The 19,140-nt window shown below is 41.2% G+C and overlaps 3 protein-coding genes across 10 annotated transcripts in view; 1 reads left to right on the top strand and 2 right to left on the bottom strand.

The window, feature by feature from the left end:
* Positions 1-2,275: 2,275 nt before the first annotated feature.
* Positions 2,276-13,318, bottom strand: tnpo2b (transportin 2b). 3 transcript variants are annotated; one of them, XM_026170179.1, is made up of 24 exons: positions 13,090-13,318; positions 12,352-12,451; positions 12,049-12,124; positions 11,753-11,902; positions 11,412-11,518; positions 11,157-11,290; positions 10,955-11,036; positions 10,173-10,295; positions 9,963-10,081; positions 9,799-9,859; positions 9,536-9,707; positions 8,584-8,736; positions 7,205-7,430; positions 6,946-7,117; positions 6,662-6,856; positions 6,418-6,576; positions 5,791-5,884; positions 5,600-5,698; positions 5,393-5,488; positions 5,200-5,275; positions 4,771-4,870; positions 4,590-4,664; positions 2,823-2,952; positions 2,276-2,712 (listed from the first exon to the last, which is right to left on the bottom strand). In XM_026170179.1, exons 2-23 carry the CDS (start codon positions 12,448-12,450, stop codon positions 2,845-2,847), a joined length of 2,676 nt encoding a protein of 891 aa, XP_026025964.1. In that variant the 5' UTR covers position 12,451; positions 13,090-13,318; the 3' UTR covers positions 2,276-2,712; positions 2,823-2,844. The 3 variants fall into 3 exon arrangements, with proteins under 3 accessions (XP_026025964.1, XP_026025966.1, XP_026025965.1); XM_026170181.1 differs by having other exon boundaries at positions 5,791-5,878; XM_026170180.1 differs by lacking the exon at positions 13,090-13,318 and adding an exon at positions 12,799-12,858.
* rfx1b (regulatory factor X, 1b (influences HLA class II expression)) overlaps positions 11,953-19,140 on the top strand; it is a 19,088-nt gene continuing 11,900 nt past the window's right edge. Inside the window, exons 1-3 of one of the 6 annotated variants that reach the window (XM_026170184.1) lie at positions 11,953-11,967; positions 15,039-15,166; positions 17,236-17,605. In XM_026170184.1, the coding sequence (XP_026025969.1) occupies positions 17,257-17,605 (349 nt within the window). In that variant the 5' untranslated portion in view covers positions 11,953-11,967; positions 15,039-15,166; positions 17,236-17,256. Of the gene's footprint in view, positions 11,968-12,830; positions 12,882-14,809; positions 14,877-14,985; positions 15,167-15,827; positions 16,073-16,207; positions 16,266-17,235; positions 17,606-19,140 lie in introns of those variants that run through there. The other 5 variants (XM_026170185.1, XM_026170183.1, XM_026170187.1 and 2 more) reach the window with 5 other exon arrangements.
* On the bottom strand, positions 14,415-15,134 carry rln3b (relaxin 3b). The gene is made up of 2 exons (XM_026170192.1): positions 14,960-15,134; positions 14,415-14,857 (listed from the first exon to the last, which is right to left on the bottom strand). Exons 1-2 carry the CDS (start codon positions 15,132-15,134, stop codon positions 14,589-14,591), a joined length of 444 nt encoding a protein of 147 aa, XP_026025977.1. The 3' UTR covers positions 14,415-14,588.

The raw sequence follows: 19,140 nt of genomic DNA, 5'->3' as shown, positions 1-19,140 counted from the left end.
TTCACAGAAAAACAAAAAGTACCAAAGTCTTTCTGCCAAACTGCAACATTATCATGCTTTTTATTATATAAACAGAACGGACACATAAACTGCTTCTTTTCCTCTTAAAGAAGCCGTGATGCCCCCACTTTCACTTCAAATTCATCATAATCTTGCTGGCACTGAAGAAGACAAAGAAACAAAATACACCGACCTTGCCAATACAAAAACTGCTCATGAAGATTTAAAAAAAAAAAAAAAAAAATAGCAGTAAAGCAAAAAACAAGCAACCACAAACATTTTTATGTGTTTTCAAGCTTTGAACTAAGAGACAGTGGCGAGAGAATTAAACTGGGGTTGAGATTATCTCATATTTGAAATAACTAAGGATCGGTTTGATTATCTCTATGGTCACAGTCTAGGTCAAACCAAGTACCACTGCGTGTTTCCAAATGTCAACATGCTGCAAAACACTGGCAGATTATCAAATGGAAAAAAAAAAAAATCCCTGTAGTCAATTTTGCTGGAAAAACCTTAACAATGATTATCCATAAAAGCCCCACTGTGCGTCTAACTCTACACCAGCACGACAAACAAGGTGACTATTGGAAATAGCAGCTCACCTCTAATCACTGTCTGCTTTTAAAATTTCAGTGGCTATTGCTCTTTGGCAGTGTCCTAGCTTTTATTATTTTAAGTGTACTGTGCTCTTGTCTTATTGTGATTTGAGGTGGTGTGTTGGTGTGTAAAGGGCAATCATTTTTTTCTAAAATATCCATCAAACTGCACACACACACACACACACACACACACTTTCACGCACGCAAAGTGAAAACACCGACACTGAGCATGCACACAAAGTATGCTGGGGCAGGCTACAACCCTTCCAAATACAGAAAGAAAATATCATTTGCATCCCTACTGTGCACACATCATAACTAAACTATCAAAAACATGCTCATAGGTAAAAAAAAAAAGGTACTCATGCGCACCTACACATGCAGGATCACACACACACACACACATACATTCACACGCACACACGTACCACTCAGCAATATGGCAAGGTTAGTCATTGTAAAAGTGCGGATTAGTCGCAGTTTCACAAAGTTATTTTTATTTGCCATTTAGTATTGGGATATTTTTGCCAGTCACAGACACTTAATTTCACAGTGCAACACAGTATGACAAACACTGACATTAGGGTCAAACCATATCATATGGGTGAGGTTAAAAAAAAAATCCATACAAAAACAAAATATAGGTAAAATAAATTTTTTTTAAAAAGTGCAAAAAAACAACTTAACAGTCACTGAAAATAGCATTAATTCATTTTTTGTGTTAAGTGTGCGAATTTAAATCCACTATATAAAAAAACAAAACAAAAACAAAAACAAGAATCATCAGTAGCAGCAAAAAAAGGACCAGTTTTAAAACATTATAAAGATCACAATGACACTGCCAATCACTGTTTTACTTAAGATATTGATATGGCATCAAATGGATATCAGTACGAATGTAGACAAACACATACACACTCACACACATACAAAAAAACAAACAAACACACACACTTGGTCACAGTTAACAGGTGCCAAAGGACATCGCGGTGGGAGTCAAGTTTTAGCTCGGTACCATATCAAAAACAATACACATTTCACGGACTGTTAACACAGAATGCCGAAGTAAGGATTTATAAACTGCACATGCACACACGTGCGCGCGTGCACATTCACACGCACAAAACTGCACAGAGACAACTAAAAATGTGATTTTCTTGGTAATATTTCCTCCCCCTCTGGAGAGAAAACAAATGTGTTAGCCCTAATCCTCCCTTCCTAGAGGAATGGTTGCTGTGAAGCCAAGAGGAAAAGATGCTTAGTTTTTTTCCCTCCTGCTCTCTTACTCTGGTTTGATCAGGTAGAAAATGTGACAGGAATACGTCTGATAGATAGAAAGCTCTGTGAAGCAGCACTCTGGTCAAAAATGAAGGTAGGAAACACAGATGAAGATAGCTAGATTATCTTACAGTTAAGTATTGTTTCAGTGACTATGGATGAAGTAATTTATACTGAATCCTATTCCCCGGAAAAGAAATGTATCACCCAGAAAATGAACAGAATTTAGACACCTGTCGGTCCCTAACTACATGTAGTAGGTCTTAAAAAGTCTAAATTATAGTGCCACCTACAGTCTGTTACATGTACTGAATGTACAGCATGTGCAAGTTAAAGTGTGAGAGTCTGTGTTCGTTGGTCTGTCTCTGTCGGTCAAGAATTACTCTTAAGTTTAAGAATCCCATTAAAATCTCAGCTGTCCCTGTCCTCAAAGCCAAGTAACAGACCTTTCTGTGGCTCTTTTTTCCCTTCCTTATTACTGAATTCCCTCCGTTTCTTTCCCTGAACTCACTCTATGCTGGTATCTTTCCCTGCCTCTCCTCTTTCCCATCCTGTCTCTCCCTCCATCTCTCCTCCGTCTCCTTCTCTCTGTCCCTCTCTATCTGTCCCTACCAGTTAGTTTTTCTGTGTCAGGTCCCTGCCTAGTTAATCTAGAGGTGTCCTCCCTGTCCCTCCCTCCCACCCGCCTACCCTCCCTCTATGGACAAACACATAGGGCGTGGGGGCCGTCCATCAGGGGGAGCGGCCAATAGCATCCCTCTCCCTCCCCCCAGATCAGGGCAGTGCAATACACAGATGGATGAGTTTCCCATTCACCCTCCTCCTGCTGGCTCACCTGGAAGGAGCGAAAAGTGAGAGAGAGAGATGGACACAAATAAGTTAATATTAATCAAATGCAGTTTGTGCCTAAAAATGCAGTTTAAATGAAGCTGGATGTGGCATTACCTCTTAGGTGGGTGTAGAGAATCTAAACCCCATAGCAGGCTGCCAGTCTCTCCTTCAGCAGTGGTGGGAACTGCTCTGAAAACTGTTGCCAGTTCTCCTCCCCAACCTGCTCCTTAAAACCATGCAAGATCTTTGGAAACAGAAAAATGGCATCTCTTCAATATCTCAAGCAGGCAGGAGAAGTGGACTGATCGAGAAACAGTCCAGTGAAAAAGCATAATTACAACCTCAGGATCTTGTGTTATTATCTGCTCTAAAATTTCCACTTTGTCTCTATATGTTATGCTGCAACCACTGCTTACTGCATTACAGACCCACTGAATGTGTCACTTGTGGTCACATTTTAACCACCACAACTACAACCGAGCCAGCAATCCAGCTGAAGATAGCCGGTTAGCAGTGATTCAACTTTCAAAATAATGCAATAGTTCTCTTAGAGGAACATAAAAAACAAAAACTTAAATAAGGAGCCGTATATAGCTGAGAGAGTCCCACCTAAGTATGTGTGTGCAAAACAGTGTCCAGTAAGTGGTTACTTCCTTCAGGGACATGGAGTGAAACTAATAGGCATCACCCAATATTTTCTGGAGACCTACGTCATTTAGTATCAAAATACTATAAACTAGGCCAAAATCAGCTTAGATCAAAATAGTATAAAATAGGGCTGTTCGATATAACGATGCATATCGGATGACGATATGAAAACGTCCATCGTTTCATTTTACGCTATCATTTATTTCGTGGTGTCGCAAAATAAACTGTTTACGCAAATATTTTTTCATCGTTTTGATGGTCACTGTAGAATTTCTTAAAGTTCTCGCTTTCTCTTAATATAACCACACCACGGACGGACAAGCGACAGTTTTTATGCGTTGCCGTTAGCAACAACGACGGTAAAACCATCTCGTGGCTCCGCTGTCCGCTTCTTTGTTTTCCACATAAACCTTTCAAAATAAATCTGAAGATCCTGTTGAGATTTTTCAAAATAAACTGAATTACGTGAAATAGCATGCAGAGTGTTTACGGACAAGAAGCTAAAAAGAGCCGTCAGGTGCTAAAAAATAAACCTTAGACACGCCATAAAATAAAAACTCAAAGAAAATTGCGGCCGTTTCAACTTATGTAACACTCGACTCCAGGTACACGATGCCCAGCTGAAAACACTTCACGCAAGTCGAGATTCACAGAATTTACAGAAAATGTAACATTTGTGATACATACCGTTGTCGGGACAATAAATGTCTTATATCAGGATATGAGATTTTAGTCATATCGCACAGCCCTAGTATAAAAGGTAAATTTATAGACCAGGCAGATTTACCAATTTCATTTTGTTCGCCATAGAGGAACGGGGTATTATGAAACAGGTCAGTAATCAAATGCATCAAAGGAAGGGTCCTACACAAGTTCTGTTGCAATGCAATCAGTCTGATCCAAATCCATATTAAGGGTTCCTTTTATAATGAAGCCCAGCACACTGATACATTAGACTGAATTAAACATTACTGAATGGATCCTTGTGCTTTGACGTTTGTCTGTCTAGTCTTAGATCACACTTTATGTGATGGACCCTGAGGGGAATGTGTGCAGTCAGTTTTTCTGCATAGAAACATCCCTGTCTGTGCTGCTGAGGTTCATAGTTAACACTCTGCTGCGCCTAAGGTCACTGCACCTCACACCGAGTCACTCTCAGAGGGAGAGGAGACAGAAGGATGGTACTAGCTGTGGAAACAAGAACTCGCCCCTTAAAATGAGGTGGACCCTCACCTTGTAGAACATGTCTCTCAGGTCATCTTTAGGATTGACCCAGGAGGCCACAGCGTCACAGAAGAAGATGAAGTCCTGAACAAACACAGGAAGAGATCAACCTCAACACTATCTTTTGATTTAATTTAAACCCAAATACGCACACTGTGAATCCTAATGACTGCAATGAGCAGTGTCTCACCTGCACCACACCTCCAGGGTTCACGCCAATCATAATGCAAATCCCACGGAAGGCGGAGTCTTTCTCCTCGTTGTCTCGGATGTTTCGGAGAGACGTACACCTGCATTGTGCAATTATTAACCAGTTAGTGACCGCTAAGCATGATTCTGCCAGAATTGTGAGTTCACAAGTCCCATTTTAATAAGAGATAAACCAAATCAAAAATTTATGGGAGACATGCAAACTGTTGTGTCACTGTGAAAGACGACTTATTTTGCTATTGGGCTTGAAGAAAAGAATTCTTATTCCCAAGGAATTAGTAACAATTCTGGAAATCATTTAAAGAATGAAGTTATGTAAATGATAATGCATCCATTAGAACAAAGTATCTTAAGTCTGCATTTTCACTTCAACCTCACTTTTCAGACTCAGAATCAAACCATCTCTCACCAGGGTCGGATGAACTGCGGCAACATGGGCGCGACCTCCTGAGGACACACATAGCCCAGCCGGCCAATGGTGATTGCTGGAAGAGAACAGAGATGAGTCAAACCTGCTCTTAGATAAATGCATATTTGTATCTGTACAAGTCCCTTCCCTTCCCCTTGAAAGCATGTATAAAATGATCTGTGAAATCATATACCGGTGTTCTCCAACAGGGTCTTGGGAGTATTGGGTCGATTAATAATCTCCACCAGCTGGTTCAGAACCATAGCAATGTATGGCTGCATCTCCACTCCTGACAGAGAAATAAAAATAAAATGAGACACACGACATCTCACACTGTACAGCCGTACATCAAAAAGTTAGCATAAATACATAGAACAAAAACTGGGCTTCTTCCACGTACCCATCTGCATGCAGATCTCTCCTATGGCCCAGGTAGCGTTGTTGCAGACGGAGATGAACTCTGGGTTCAGATTTGTTCCGAGGATTGGCATGAATTCAGCTAAGAGAGACACAAAATGTTAAAAAGTAGAATTATGGGATACGTATATGTATGTACAGGTGTGTAAGGGTAACAGACAGCTAAATGTTTACCGATACAGGGTTTGACATGAGGAAAGCAAGCCTTGGTCAAGTCACCCAGCAGAGCAAATGAACTCTGTCTTACTTCGGGCATCGTATCCTGGGACAAAAGAGACAGAAAGACAAGGAGTAATGTGAATATACACCATCAAATGACTGAAAGAATTTGGCACATCTAACACGTCGTAGCAGTTGTCCTCCTCCTTCTTCTGCGATTTTGAAAAAAATAAAACATTGCAAAACATGAGCAGTTTAAAACAAAAAAAAGTGTTTCTTTCCAGATAAACCTTCTGTGATCAAATGGCTGCAAGCGCTGAGCACTCTGCTACAAATATAGCACATTTCCTCTGGCTACTTCACATTAAAATTAAATGCAGAGTGAAAAGTAGTGGAAAATATCCTGTTTACATGAGCATTTCTAAATACAACTGATACAAAGAACCAGGGATTTAAAAAAAAAAAAAAAAATCCATTACATGAAATTACACTAATACCGATGTACATGCATGCAGCTAATTTGATTCAGAGAGAGACTCAGAGATTCATACACCAACATTAAAAATGAAAACTTAAACATATACAGCATTGACTCTGAATGATCTCTGGAAAGGCATTCACACAAACATAGGCTCTCCTCACCTGCATGCATTGGAAAAGCAGGGTCATGATATTACTGCGAGCCACGAGTGTGTCCACGTGGCCTCCGAGTCCCTCTGCCAAGCCACTTAAAAGATCCAAGGCCACAATCATGAAGTCCTTGTCGGGTGCTTCATACTGATCTGGCTGCTGACTGTACATCTGAGATGTACGCAAAACGAGTGTCATTTATGAAAAGCAGCAAAAGCATAAATTGTGAGTAATTAAATATGCATGTTTGGTTCACCATGGCCTGAGCAAGGGTCTTCTGGACCAGGGTGACACAGCGCTGATAGACGGGCTCACAATAGGGAAGGAAGCCGCTCTGCAGCGCTGTGGCAACAGATGACAGACACTCGAGCAGAGGGAAGAGATCTTTGTCCTCATCCTTCAACTCATTCCACTTGGCTATCAGTGGAGGCATCAGCTTTTGTATGTACTCCTAAACAAAACAAGAGGGAGATTTTTGTCTTTGTTTTTTGTCATTTTTGTGTAAATGCATGCAGCTGTGTCTAAAACGTTCGGGCTCACAGGCTGGTTGAGATGGTGTCCCACAGAGTCTGCCAGTGTTCCTATGGCATCATAGAGGATGAGGAGGTTTTTGTGCTGGTACTTCCCAAAAGCAAAAACCAGGGTGTCCAGGATAAAGCTCAGGTATGGTACCAGCTCTGTGCATGCTTCTTCCTCCAGAGTGGCAAATGCACTTTGAGGAAGGACGCAATTTGTTTAACCACTTATTAGTAAGAAACTAGAAAGCACACAGAAAACAAAGAAAAGGGAAGATCTGTACCTGCATGCAGCCTCTTGTACTCTCTTGTTGCCATCCAGGATCCGTTTGAGCAGCTCCGTCATGAGGGGTTTGAGGTGAGCATCAGGGGGCTGGCTGACCACCCAGTGGGCATAGCGACTGAGGGTCCAGCAGGCAATGGAGCGCACCAAGGCCTTCTTGTCACATAAACACTGGATGAGGTGAGGGATAAGCTCAGGCAAGTAAGGTACCATACCCTGCATACATCCTGGAAGGATAAACATAATTTATTTATCACTATTGTGGAAATGAGAAAAGAATTTGTTTTGATATTTCTAAAATTTAAAAAAGAATTAAAAAAAAAAGTTTTATAAAAGATTACACAATATGTGGGGGGTCTCCCCATAGTTACAGTCTTAAACTTATCATCTATGATCAGTTTTCTTTAGAGGGGACCTAGGTAAACAACACATACCCATTTTCTGTCATATACAAAAGTAATCCCTAGGAGCCAAAGGTTCAGTTTTCAGATTGCTCTAAGTGCTTTGTTTCAGGCAGTTTTTGTACTCTTGGTTCTGGTCAGTGAGAGCAGATATCCTTAATGTGATCTCAGATAGGGCTGGGCCATATCATAACATTCACGGTAATACCGGTATAATGTTGGGCAACGATAAGAAAATGAAATATCGCGATAGAATATGGGTAAAACGCACAGTGCCTTTGTTTTCATACGCACATGGCGGAAAAAGCATGGCGGCGACGGAGAATGAGAAGGGCGAAAGTGGATCGTTAAATGAAACAATGAACCAGAATTGGTTTGTAAAAATGCTGCAACTTCAGTGGTGTGGAACTGGTTTGGCTTTTGTCCCTCCGATACACAACAAAGCACTATTTTTGGTAGAGCATGCTAGCGGGCCGTCGTTATTACCGTGTTTTTTGGAAAATACGGCACACTTAAAATCAATACTTGGATTTTTCTGAAAATCAACAGTGCCCCTTATAATCCCGTGTGCCTTATGTATGAATTCTGGTTGTGTTTACTGACCTCGAAACGATTTTATGTGGTACACGGCGCTCAAAAATATGTCAAATGTTTTGTCTAGTGTCAATTATATTGTCAGTTATAAAGTTATCGCAAATTTTCAAATGTATATCGCGATAAATGTTTTTGGTCATATTGCCCTGCTCTAATCTCAGATACACAGCTCTGGCTGTAGCAAAAAAAATCCATCCACCTTCTGTTCAAGCAATAGGCAAGTTAGCTTAAAAGGAGGGGCCAAGAAAACTAACATGGCTTGTTTCAGTAGTGGATGAACTGGGGTACCACAAAAAGCCCAGATTAAAACTAGAAATTTATTTTTTCTCAGGTAAAATAGAAAAACATATTAAGTCCCCTTTACTGTGCTTCTGCCTCATCTTACCCTCAGCAATAGCCCCAAGCACCAGGATGCCGGACTCCTTGATGACCCAATCAGGATGGAAAAGCAGGCCTTTGAGCAAGGGGAGGAGATGAGGCAGCAACTCCTCACGAAACACGTTGGCAAGAACATCCAGAGCGGCAGCAGAGCACTTCCCTGAAAAGAGGAAAATCCAGGATCAGTGTTGGATAACTATGTTATAATAAAAGGTACCACAACAGGGTTATAATGGTTATAATAAAGAGGATAAGTAGGTGGGTTTTTTTGGTAAATGCTCCCCAGAGAAATCAATCCATTTCTATTCATATCTCTCACATACCTGCGCGTGCACACACTCTTGCAAACACACACGGGGCGCTTAACAAATTTGTTACACCACCACCCAATGAAGGTTAATAATTAAACATTAACAATTAACAGTATCGGTAATTGCTAAAATCATTTTTTCTGTTTCTGTAATGAGTAATTCACCGGTATGTGCACACTCTTTAACCAAAAACTGTTTTGAATGCTAACCCTAAACCTTGTCCATGAATTTTCAAATGTACTGTTTTGAAGAAAAAAATAGAAGAAAAAAAAAAGTGAAGCACTTTTTTAATATTAATACTACACAACAAAACAGTATATAATAGGTTTTAGGTTGAAAGACGTTTTTGACATGACGCAGTTTCCACGCAGGTTCAAAAAACCTACAGGATCCCTTTTCAATCAAACATCCTTGTATTCTATTCTACTTTAACCTTAATTTTAAAATAATGTTCAAAAGATCACCCAGTCCTACCTCTTTCCTTCTAATGCTTAGATTATTTTATGTCACAAAAGATTTCACAAGAACCTTTTCTTTATTAATAATTTAGTTCTACGTTTAATTTTTTGTGCTGTTCTGCTCCATTTTACTTGTTTTGGTAAGGAAATCTAATCTAACTTTAATTCTAACTTTGCATGCGAAACTCACGTAGGTTCCAATCAGACAGCGTGTCATCATCATCGTCCTCATCTTCATCGATGTCCTCCCCCTCCTCGCCCTCCCCTCCTTCATGCTGCAGGGTGACAGTGCGGGACTTGTGGAAGCGAGGCTTGATGTCCTGCTCGCTGTCTGGAATCGTCTCGTCCTCTTCAACATCACCCTGGAGGAGATCAGAGCTCAAGGTGAATTCAGAACACAGGTAAACAGCAAAACACAAGAAGAGATGCCAGATTTGTCCAGAGGATGCTAACCTTTAGTAGAATGATATCTATTTCAGAATACTTCATCCCATTCACCAGTATAGGTATCAGTCTGAAAAGGAAAAAAAAAAAAAGATAAGGAAACACATTACTACTCAGATGAAATTATCTCATCATTAAACCAGTCCTTGCTATGGGAGAAAGTGAGCACTTACTGGACCAAGTGGCCAGAAAGGGCCTCTTTACAGATGGGCTGTTCAGCCAGTGTCAGCCAGAACTCACAGGCCTCCAGGGCCACGTTCTCATCTGGGTCCTGCGTCCGCTGGAGCATATACTGGGGAAAAAAAACCCAACAACAAGTGATTAAGAAGATGAGAAAGCGACAGCCAAACATAGTTTAAGGTCGAGATGAGTCAGGCCTTTACCTGGATGATGCTGTGCATGTGAGGGATGAGACGGTCAATTCGGACTTCTAGGAGCATGACCAGAGCCCTGCACACATTCTTCCTCACTTCACTGTCCTCGTCCCCAGCCAGAGCAAACAGACTCTGGATAGAAAATAAACAAACAACAGAAAGAAAACAAATTAAAAACGGGAAGGAAAGACAGGTAGGGTCAACAAAGGTGAAGGAACAAAAACAATTTATTATTCATTTATTATTCTAGAGGTTTTATGAGGCTTTACACCTTTACTATAAAACGTGTGCAGGTCTGTTTAATTATTTTACATGTGCTGGCAATCTACCCACATCCACAAACTAACTAGAGTCTAGGAACATTTTGGCCCATCACTGACACAGCAGACATGTCGCTCAACAGGAATAAATATGCAACCTTTTCTTTTTTGTTTTACAGAACACAGGGCAAAAAAAACCGGCTTGGAACATTTTAGAAATTATGTCATCACATAGTTTGTCCAGCAGAGCAGCTCAGACTTCATTGTTTACAAAACTGTCAGCACTGTCTGCAACACATGTGGCAGAGTATATCACAGCTGAGCAGATGGTGGTGCGGCGCCAAATGGTGTTTTCACAGTAAGCTGAAAAAGTGCCGTGTTCATGCAGCTTCTGTTTGAAGTCAAAAAGAGGCTTTCGCAAAAAAAACCCCAAAAAAACCCAAACAACAACAACAAAAATACCTTCATGGAGCAAAATTTTGCGATCCTCGTAAAAACGTAAGTAAAAGTAAAAAATGTTGAATTGCTCACCTCAATAAAGGTGTCGATGTTATCCATCAGAGCCTGAGCTCGGCCAATGATAAACTGGTTCACACAAGCTATAGCATGGGACCTTGGCAAAAAAGAAAAAGAAAAAACAAGAGATAATTTTAACAAGGAGATTTTAGATGAGGAGGAAAGGAAAACTGCTAATTCTGCAAGATTCAGACACTGAGACTTGGATTTCACTGACCTGATCTTGGGGCTGCAATGTTTGAAAAACTGGAGGAATTTGGGGATCATGATGTTAAGAGGTCTGTTCAAAGCATCGCTATCCAACAACTCTGATGAATCCTCACAGATCTTTTGCAGTGCTCCAAAAGAACCCTGCCAAAAAAAAACAAATCAGAAACAAATTACAAAAGAAACAGACACAAACCTTATCACCAAAATAGTACCAAATTTTCATTGCAAGGCTGTGCATGTGTTTAAGGTATGTAACCCTAACCTCGCAGGTGTTATAGTCCTCCGAGTTGAGCAAGTTACAGAGCTGAGGCAGCAGCTCTGGCCAGGTCTGCAGCTCTCCTTTGGAGGCGATGGTCGTGATCAGAATGCCTTTATAATAAAGAGTTAAAAAGTTACACACTAGTACATTAGGCTTTAAAACCCAGCCGGATAACTCACCCTCTGTCATTTAAAGATCTTGAAAATACAACGCTTTCTCCCACACAACCATATTACCTGCAAAAATTCACCCACCTCCATAATAATCTGACTCACACTGCTGAAAAACTCCATCTAACTAAACCTTTTATTTCTCAAGCTTCCCTCTCTGACTGAAACACCCACCGATTGTAGCTCTGATAAGCGGTGAAGGGTCTCCGATGTTGTTGAGGCATTCTCGTTTGATGAAGTCTGCCACATTGGGAGGGAAGTTCTGGTAGTGAGCTTTCACATTGTTCTTCAGAATCAGACCGCTCAGAGAACGAGTGGGCTCATCTTGAGAAGGAAGACAGCAGAGAGGCAACATGAAAACCCAAAAGGAGGTGGTGAGATACAGAGAGGTAAGCAAAGATGAAACAATCTAGTACGCGTTTTTTTTTTGTTTGTTTTTTTAATTATAAATTTGATGTGCACAAACTCACCTTCAGATTTTAGGCTTGTGAGAACAAAGATGAGATAGTTGTTGAAATCTGGAAACTGGTTAAGCTGTTCCAGTTTCTGCAGAGTCTGTTAAGGAGTTGAATCACTATAAATACAAAGCAAGAATTCACACATCCTCACAGACCTTCATTTCACAGACACTTGATGCAAGCTGAACAAACAGTATCTTCTCATTGTCCTCCAAACTGACACACCAGCTCTCATGGGGGAGGCAACATTTCACACCTTCTCCTCTCACCCTAACTGTCAAACACACACACATACAGAGCCAGATGTAAGGATACTTCTTGCACAGCTCTCTGTGTTGCTGTGTCTGGGGACTGGGAATCCTTGAGTAACTGAAGCACTTGCTGCAGACCTTGTTCATCCGGCTGCCACTCCATCCTACAACAGAACACACACACACGTTACCCGTTTAGGGGCTCACTGCAGCACCTGTAATCTTACAAATCAAAACGCCATGTAATGACTACAGAACAAATGAATTATGCTGACTTATTAAAAGCATCAAATTCTAAAATAGCCTCAAAACCGGTTCTTTGAATCGTAATTTGAGACAAAATGCTGGAGTCAGTGTAAATATGTATAGCGTAGCAAAACAGTGCTGCGGAAGCAGTGGCGTTTATGAACATTTGACATTTCTGGCGAGGACCACCAACAACCAGTGGTCATTTAAGGCTTCACGAATAAGTAGCCAAACATCAACAACTATCAACCGTGACCCTAAGAACCTTTTCTACGTGAGGCCCAGACGGTAAAGGCGCAAATGTCTCGCTCCATCAGCTAGCAAGCTAGCCTGGCGTCGCAGTAACAGGTAAACGATTCACTGATTGCCGAAACGCTTTCTCACATCAACTACCCGGCTGCCACAGTTATGTTTTAATCCAAGCCACAAAAGCCGCTAAAGGGGTTCAATTAATATGCATAACAAGGCAGCCGCACACCAACCCCCCCTTTCCCCCGGCAGCTATCAGTAGCACCGCTAGCTAACAGCATCCTGAAAGTACCGCGAAAGGTTTTACCTGGTTTCTCCGATGTGGTAGATCTATATTCCTACAGACAACCGCGCAGATGCAATGTACCAACTAACATTAAATAATATATATATCCGCGGTCTGTGTAGGTAAATACAAACTTCTAATCGCAGTAGATCTACGTGGTTGCTATGCTAGTTGGTATGTGACAGAGATTGCATGCCTTGCAATCAAGCCGGGTGATCTGTATGATCACGTTCGGCTTCCGTATTCGAGCGAGGTGAAAGAGACGTAAACAACTTTAAGTATTACTGTTATTTCAGTCTGTGTTCAGCATTTATGAGCATTTACCGCTTAATTAATAATGCATGTATGATTATAAAATTCTGATAACATTTTATTCCGTGAACGGAGCAGATTATACAATATACCTACGTCGGTTTGTGCGGTTTCATTTTTCTCCACTAGATGGAACCATATTCAACGCCTCTAGCCTGTTAGCTATGTGTATGAAGTGAGACAGGGCGTTGACAGAAAAACACTGTCACCAGAGATGATGGCCCATCAACAATCACAATCATGAGCGTCTCCGTGATTTTTGTCACCGGTATGGCACAGAGGAGATATGAGCAAGGTAAATACAGTGTTAAAACTGGCACTGAAAACACTGTGTATACATTCAAGGGCTCCTGTGTCTTCAGACATATGTATTGTTTGAAGAGTGGCACTACACTCAAATTAAGTACTTTGTAAAGTGCTTAGACAAGTATTTAGACGATTTTACTTAAGTAAAAGTTATAATTCCATAAGTAATTGTACTAAAGTTTTCAAAACATGTCTAAAATATATAACGTACCCACTATTGCATTATCATATGATATGTGTGATATTATTGGATGATAAATATTAATTAATCAATATGTACACTTTCATGCTTCACATATTACTACTTAATTAAATGACTAATTTTAGCTTTATCTATAGTAATACACGGTAGTAAGATGGAACAGTGGTTAGCACTGTTGCCACAGGGGTCCTAGGTTCGAAAAAGAAACCCCACCCCTTCCCAAAAGAAAAAAAAAACAAAAAACTCTAGCATCATAAGCCTAATATGCTGCAGGGCTGTCACATTGTAAGCCCTTGCAGAATCAGAGTAAGCAACTACATTTTAAGGAAGGAAAATGACTTCGGTATAATTCAGTTAATCGCAGGCCATGTACTTAACCATGTACTCGTAGTCATCACCACTTCCTTAATTTTGAAATACTTACCAAAACTGTGAAACAGTCCTTTGGAAAATGGGAAGTGCTCTAACAGCATGAAGTATCTTTATTATAACTTTCTTCTTTTTAACGAAGCAAAACATTTCATAATCAACTAAGCAAAGCTTTATTAAACAACCACATCAACCAGAGCAAACAAATATCAAGAAGACATTCACATTATGGACAGGTAGTTGAACGAAAGTGGACATTTAAGAAATTGCGTATGGGAGTAAAGTTCTTCATTTTGAACAGAACAGGGTGTATATTTAGAAAAATTTAAGTTCAGCAGAGAGAGCTGATTTCACTCTTGCTGCAGCCCCACTTGCAGCAAGCATTGGACAGTCCAACCACTACGTCCCGTCCTTTCCTGTCTGCGCTCCGTAGAGCCTCCAGGACCTCTTCTGTTATCGGTGAGCGAGCTGAGCGGCTGAGTCCTGCTGCTACAGAGGCTGGATTTTTCCATGGTTCGGATTCTGCAGGATCTTGCTCGCTCATAAGTTGAGGGATGGGATTTGCCTTCCATGGATCATAGGTCTTCTCTCCAATAAATGCTGACAAAAAGAATAAAAAGTAAATCTGTCAATATTGCAGTTTAATTCTTTGAAAACAAAGCACATTATAGAAAATCAGCACACAAAATCACACCGTCTTACCCGAGTCTTCTGCGCTTCTCCTCCAGCGAGAACCACCACAGGTAAAGATGACAGCTCGTATGAACTCTCTTCCACACAGTTTCACCCCATAAAAAGAGGGATGACCGTCATTGGGGCGCACCCTGTCTACCAGAGCCACCAACAAGCCCAGGGTCAAGAGCGCTGCCTTCCACATGATGCTGAACAAATACTGAAGGTATCTCGAAGGTATGTTTAAGTGTCTCTGTGGTTTGTGTTTCTTTTTGGATGTTCTTTCCACCTTTTATAGGGCCTAGCATCAGCGAGGAGGACCTGAACTCACCTCCAGTGTTCGTCATACCTCGAGATAAGGCTGGAGACCTTTACGGGCAACAATGCACTCAGAGGAAAAGAAAAGTTGTGATTAAAATGCTGAACGATACCAGAGGTGATGTCAACAGTGCCACTGGGAATCTCATCACCTGTGACCTTTAAGTGGCCTTTCTGTCCCTCACATCATTTTGATTGGGCTGTCTGACACCAGCACATTAACTCTGCCTACCATGGGACTAAGATCACTATCTTTGCACCCCAAGGAAGGGTGCTGTTCACTGCTGACACACACACACACACACACACACACACACACACACACACACACACACACTAAAGAGACATTTCAGTGGACCCCACAGTGACTAATCAGTTGTGAACGTCCCATTATCATCATCGAATACTAATTATTTATAAGAGAGACACACGGGGACAGAGATAACCACCGCTTTCTGTGAATAAGAATGAATTTACATCCCATCATTTCCAATCTGTGTGACATTTTGGGCAATCAAAAAAAGTAACATTACAAGCGTTCATTTGACGTTAGAATCTAGCGAACGTGATAGACAGGTGTAACCAGCCAATCAACGGTCGAGTTTTCCAACCGATGCTTCGACCACCTCCTTACAGAGCCAACCAACATTTAGCAGAGGGAGGGGTAACTACAAGAGGGTAGCAACAGTTGCCCCGGTGAAGGCTCGGCGCCATAGTCACGGTAGTCCTGGCGACAAGAACTAAGCAACGGGAGTCAACAACAACAACCTAAATCTAAGAGGAAAAAACTTTAACGCCTAAAAAGGACAAAACCGGAACAAACAGGTGAAAAGTAAACTATCTCTGAATTTCCATTTAATTTTAGGTGAACTGTGTGTGTGCGTGTGTTTGTGCAGTCGCGAACACTCGCGCAAAATCGCTCGAGCGTTTAGGTGATGAAAGTGGTTGCTAGCTTCCTTCCAAACGTAGACCGTTGTTATGGCGATGTCAGATCTTTGATAAGAGCACAAGATGGCGGGTGTGTTGTGGCGCCTGTCGTACTTTTTTCTGCTATTTTGTCATAATGTTCAGGTTGTTTGTCACAGTTTCGATTACCGAGAAACTCACGAGGCGAGATTTGTAACGTGGTCGTAGATTTATTCGCTACCGACGTGACTAGCTAGCAGTTGGGTAGCTTGCGTTAACGTCATAACTCAACGTGAGCGATCTCCTAGCTGGAGAGGGGGGAGCTATCACTTTCTCAACTCACATTTCAAACAAAAGCTGACTAAAGAGATTAAATACCGAAACGCACACCAAACTACACACGCACCACTGGGTTTTTAATGAGTTTTAAACGCACACAAGATGATTGCACTATGTTTCATAATCATTTAGTGACTTTGAAAAAGTTTCTTGCGCTGACATTGAATCCAGTGGAAGTGACTGTCGTGAGGTCGGTGTGCCTCATGCTTGTGTTGTGTGGCATGTTGGTTCACGCAGGATTGGCTTCTCGCGCAGTAGGATGGCCTCTAGTATTTTTTTTTTCTTCAGGTTATGCAATCACGGGACTATCCACAATCCGTAAATTTAATTGCTTTTTTGCTCAGCGGTTTTGATTGTTTTATTTGAGATGAAATGTCATGGCCATGGTCAGTCAGAAACATTTTGAAAATTTGATTAATTGCGTTATCTGTTATGCTGTAAGATTATACTGGTTCTTTCCGTTTTGACAAAACAGGAAAGGCTTTAGACTACTGCTTAGTCTCAGACAAAAGCCCTACTTCCTCATAAGGTTTATGTTACAGGCACACAAGGACAAACACACACACACACACACACACACACACACACACACACACACACACACACACACACACACACACAAGCGCTCACTCACTCTGAGTGGTCAAAGCACGGTGAGATAATAGGACAACAAAGTGTATTTCTGTGTATGTTCATAGCACCTTCATTAATGACTGTTATTTTTTCTGTATCCATAAAACCAGTGCCTCAAAGCATTGGTTGCCATGGCAACTTCTGGATACTCCGAAGACCTTCAGCCTCAGCAGGCCAACACAGTAACCATAGCAACACCTGCTTCCACCACACCCTCATCCGCAAAGACTGCACACTTCCTGTCCGAGATCCCACCAGCCTCTGGAACCATTTCGTCAGCTAACCAGTCAACTGCTGCTTCTAAAACTGGACAGGATGCACTTTGTTCTCAGGCTCCGCCCACCCAAGCCCAGAGCCAGAAGGCTGTGGTTCTGACTACTCCCACACAGCACTACGTGAACCCTAATCTTCAGCCTTCTCCAGTCCAGGAGAGTAATGGTCAAAGCAGCTCACCTCAGTACATCATAGTAACAATTCCAGGTGAGAGACTACCTTAGGAGTGACTGATACACACATACACATACACACACCAGGATTCAACATTACCAATGAACTCGTAGCCCAGGCATGTTGACTGGTCAGCTGCCAATGTTTGGATAACTGGCTGGAATGAAGCTTCACTAATGAGTATTTTTTTCTCACAGTCAGTATCTTTATGTTAAAATGCCAACAAAAGTCTTGTTGAAAATGAAGATAAAATTGTTTAAATGCAAAGGAAAGTGATCTGTTGCTCTACTTCCATCCACCGGCAGTTAGTTTTACACAGTCAAACCACTGCTGAATTAAGAAGTGAAGAAATGAAAAGAAAATGAAAACTGTCTGTGTGCAGACACTGTTTACTATATAGTTGTGAAATGTATAAATTTCACAGATTTCTTGTAAACTTTGTTGAAGGCTGACAGCAGTGATCCATCCCTCTCTGGCAATGATTAGCGCAGCATGCAGGGTTGAGTGTTATTTAGATTAAACTAGTAGAATTTTTTTTTTCGCCACGTGTCTGTTGGATAAAGTCTCTAGACAGCTGTGTTACATAGTTTGTCTACCAGAAACTGGATTAATATGCTTATGTGGAAGCAAATGGGTGATAAATTTCTTGCAGCAGCCCCTCTTGTACCTACTGGCATCTCTACTTCAGACTCTGGGTGCAGCTGTTTTTTTGTTTTGTAGAAATGTGTGGAGCCAATTCTAGATTGAGCACTAGGCTGTATGATCAGAGGAGAGGTATTTATCCCATAAATCTGTCCCTAATGTTTCAGATGAATACTGGCTTGGATTCAAGCTTTTTGATTTCGACAAGACAATTAGACCCTCAAAACACATTTTATTAACAGAAAAAAACTACTCCTTGAAAAAACACTGAGAATCACTAGATTTTGTATCACACACTTAATGTTTTTTTTACAACTACAGTGACTCTTTGCTTGTCTTTAAATGCGCTCTCCCAGATGCTGTTTGTGGAGGAAGACTCATCGCTTTGTCACTCTGTGAATGAACTGTGTTGTTGTACTTGAAAGAAAGAGGGAATTTCCTCCACAGAAATGAATAGCTGGGTGAGGCATGTAAAACACAAGGCCTTGTTCACCTTTTTTTGCATTTCAAATCAATGTTTTAAGCTCATTACATTCGCAAACCTCATGCTCGTGATCTGGTATTTATGCAGTGCTTTCCTAGTCCCACTGTCTCCTCAAAGACTCGTTACACCTTAAGCCAGATTGAGTCATTCACACGCATTCATACAGCACTATATTCTATGCACTTTGAGCTCTTTACCTAACACACACTCACAGACTACTAATGGATGCATCTTTGGGATTTTACTATCTTGGCCAAGGACACTTTGATATGTGAAGTTGAGGAGCCGGGGATCAAACCACTAACCTCCCGGGCTAGAACCGCCCAGATATGTGGCAAACTTTGGCTTGCTCGTGGGTATTTGAATAACAGAACTTCTATGAAGGGATGTCAGTGCATGTGTGTTGTACAAACACTAAAAACATAATGCTTGGATATCCAAG

This window comes from Astatotilapia calliptera, chromosome 6 (genome assembly GCF_900246225.1).
Source record: "Astatotilapia calliptera chromosome 6, fAstCal1.2, whole genome shotgun sequence".
In the NCBI taxonomy this organism is placed as follows: Eukaryota; Metazoa; Chordata; class Actinopteri; order Cichliformes; family Cichlidae; genus Astatotilapia; species Astatotilapia calliptera.
This window is presented reverse-complemented; position numbering and strand designations above follow the sequence as displayed.

Bases quoted from the DNA above. Each gene is read 5' to 3' on its own strand.
- tnpo2b (XM_026170179.1), bottom strand. From the start codon at position 12,450: ATGGAGTGGCAGCCGGATGAACAAGGTCTGCAGCAAGTGCTTCAGTTA. The intron at 7,431-8,583 runs GTAAGATGAGGC...TTATCCTTCCAG, and splicing joins GCTTGGGGCTATTGCTGAGG to GATGTATGCAGGGTATGGTA. The intron at 6,577-6,661 runs GTGAACCAAACA...CGTACATCTCAG, and splicing joins AGACCCTTGCTCAGGCCATG to ATGTACAGTCAGCAGCCAGA.
- rln3b (XM_026170192.1), bottom strand. From the start codon at position 15,134: ATGTGGAAGGCAGCGCTCTTGACCCTGGGCTTGTTGGTGGCTCTGGTA. The intron at 14,858-14,959 runs GTAAGACGGTGT...TCTTTTTGTCAG, and splicing joins GAGAAGCGCAGAAGACTCGG to CATTTATTGGAGAGAAGACC.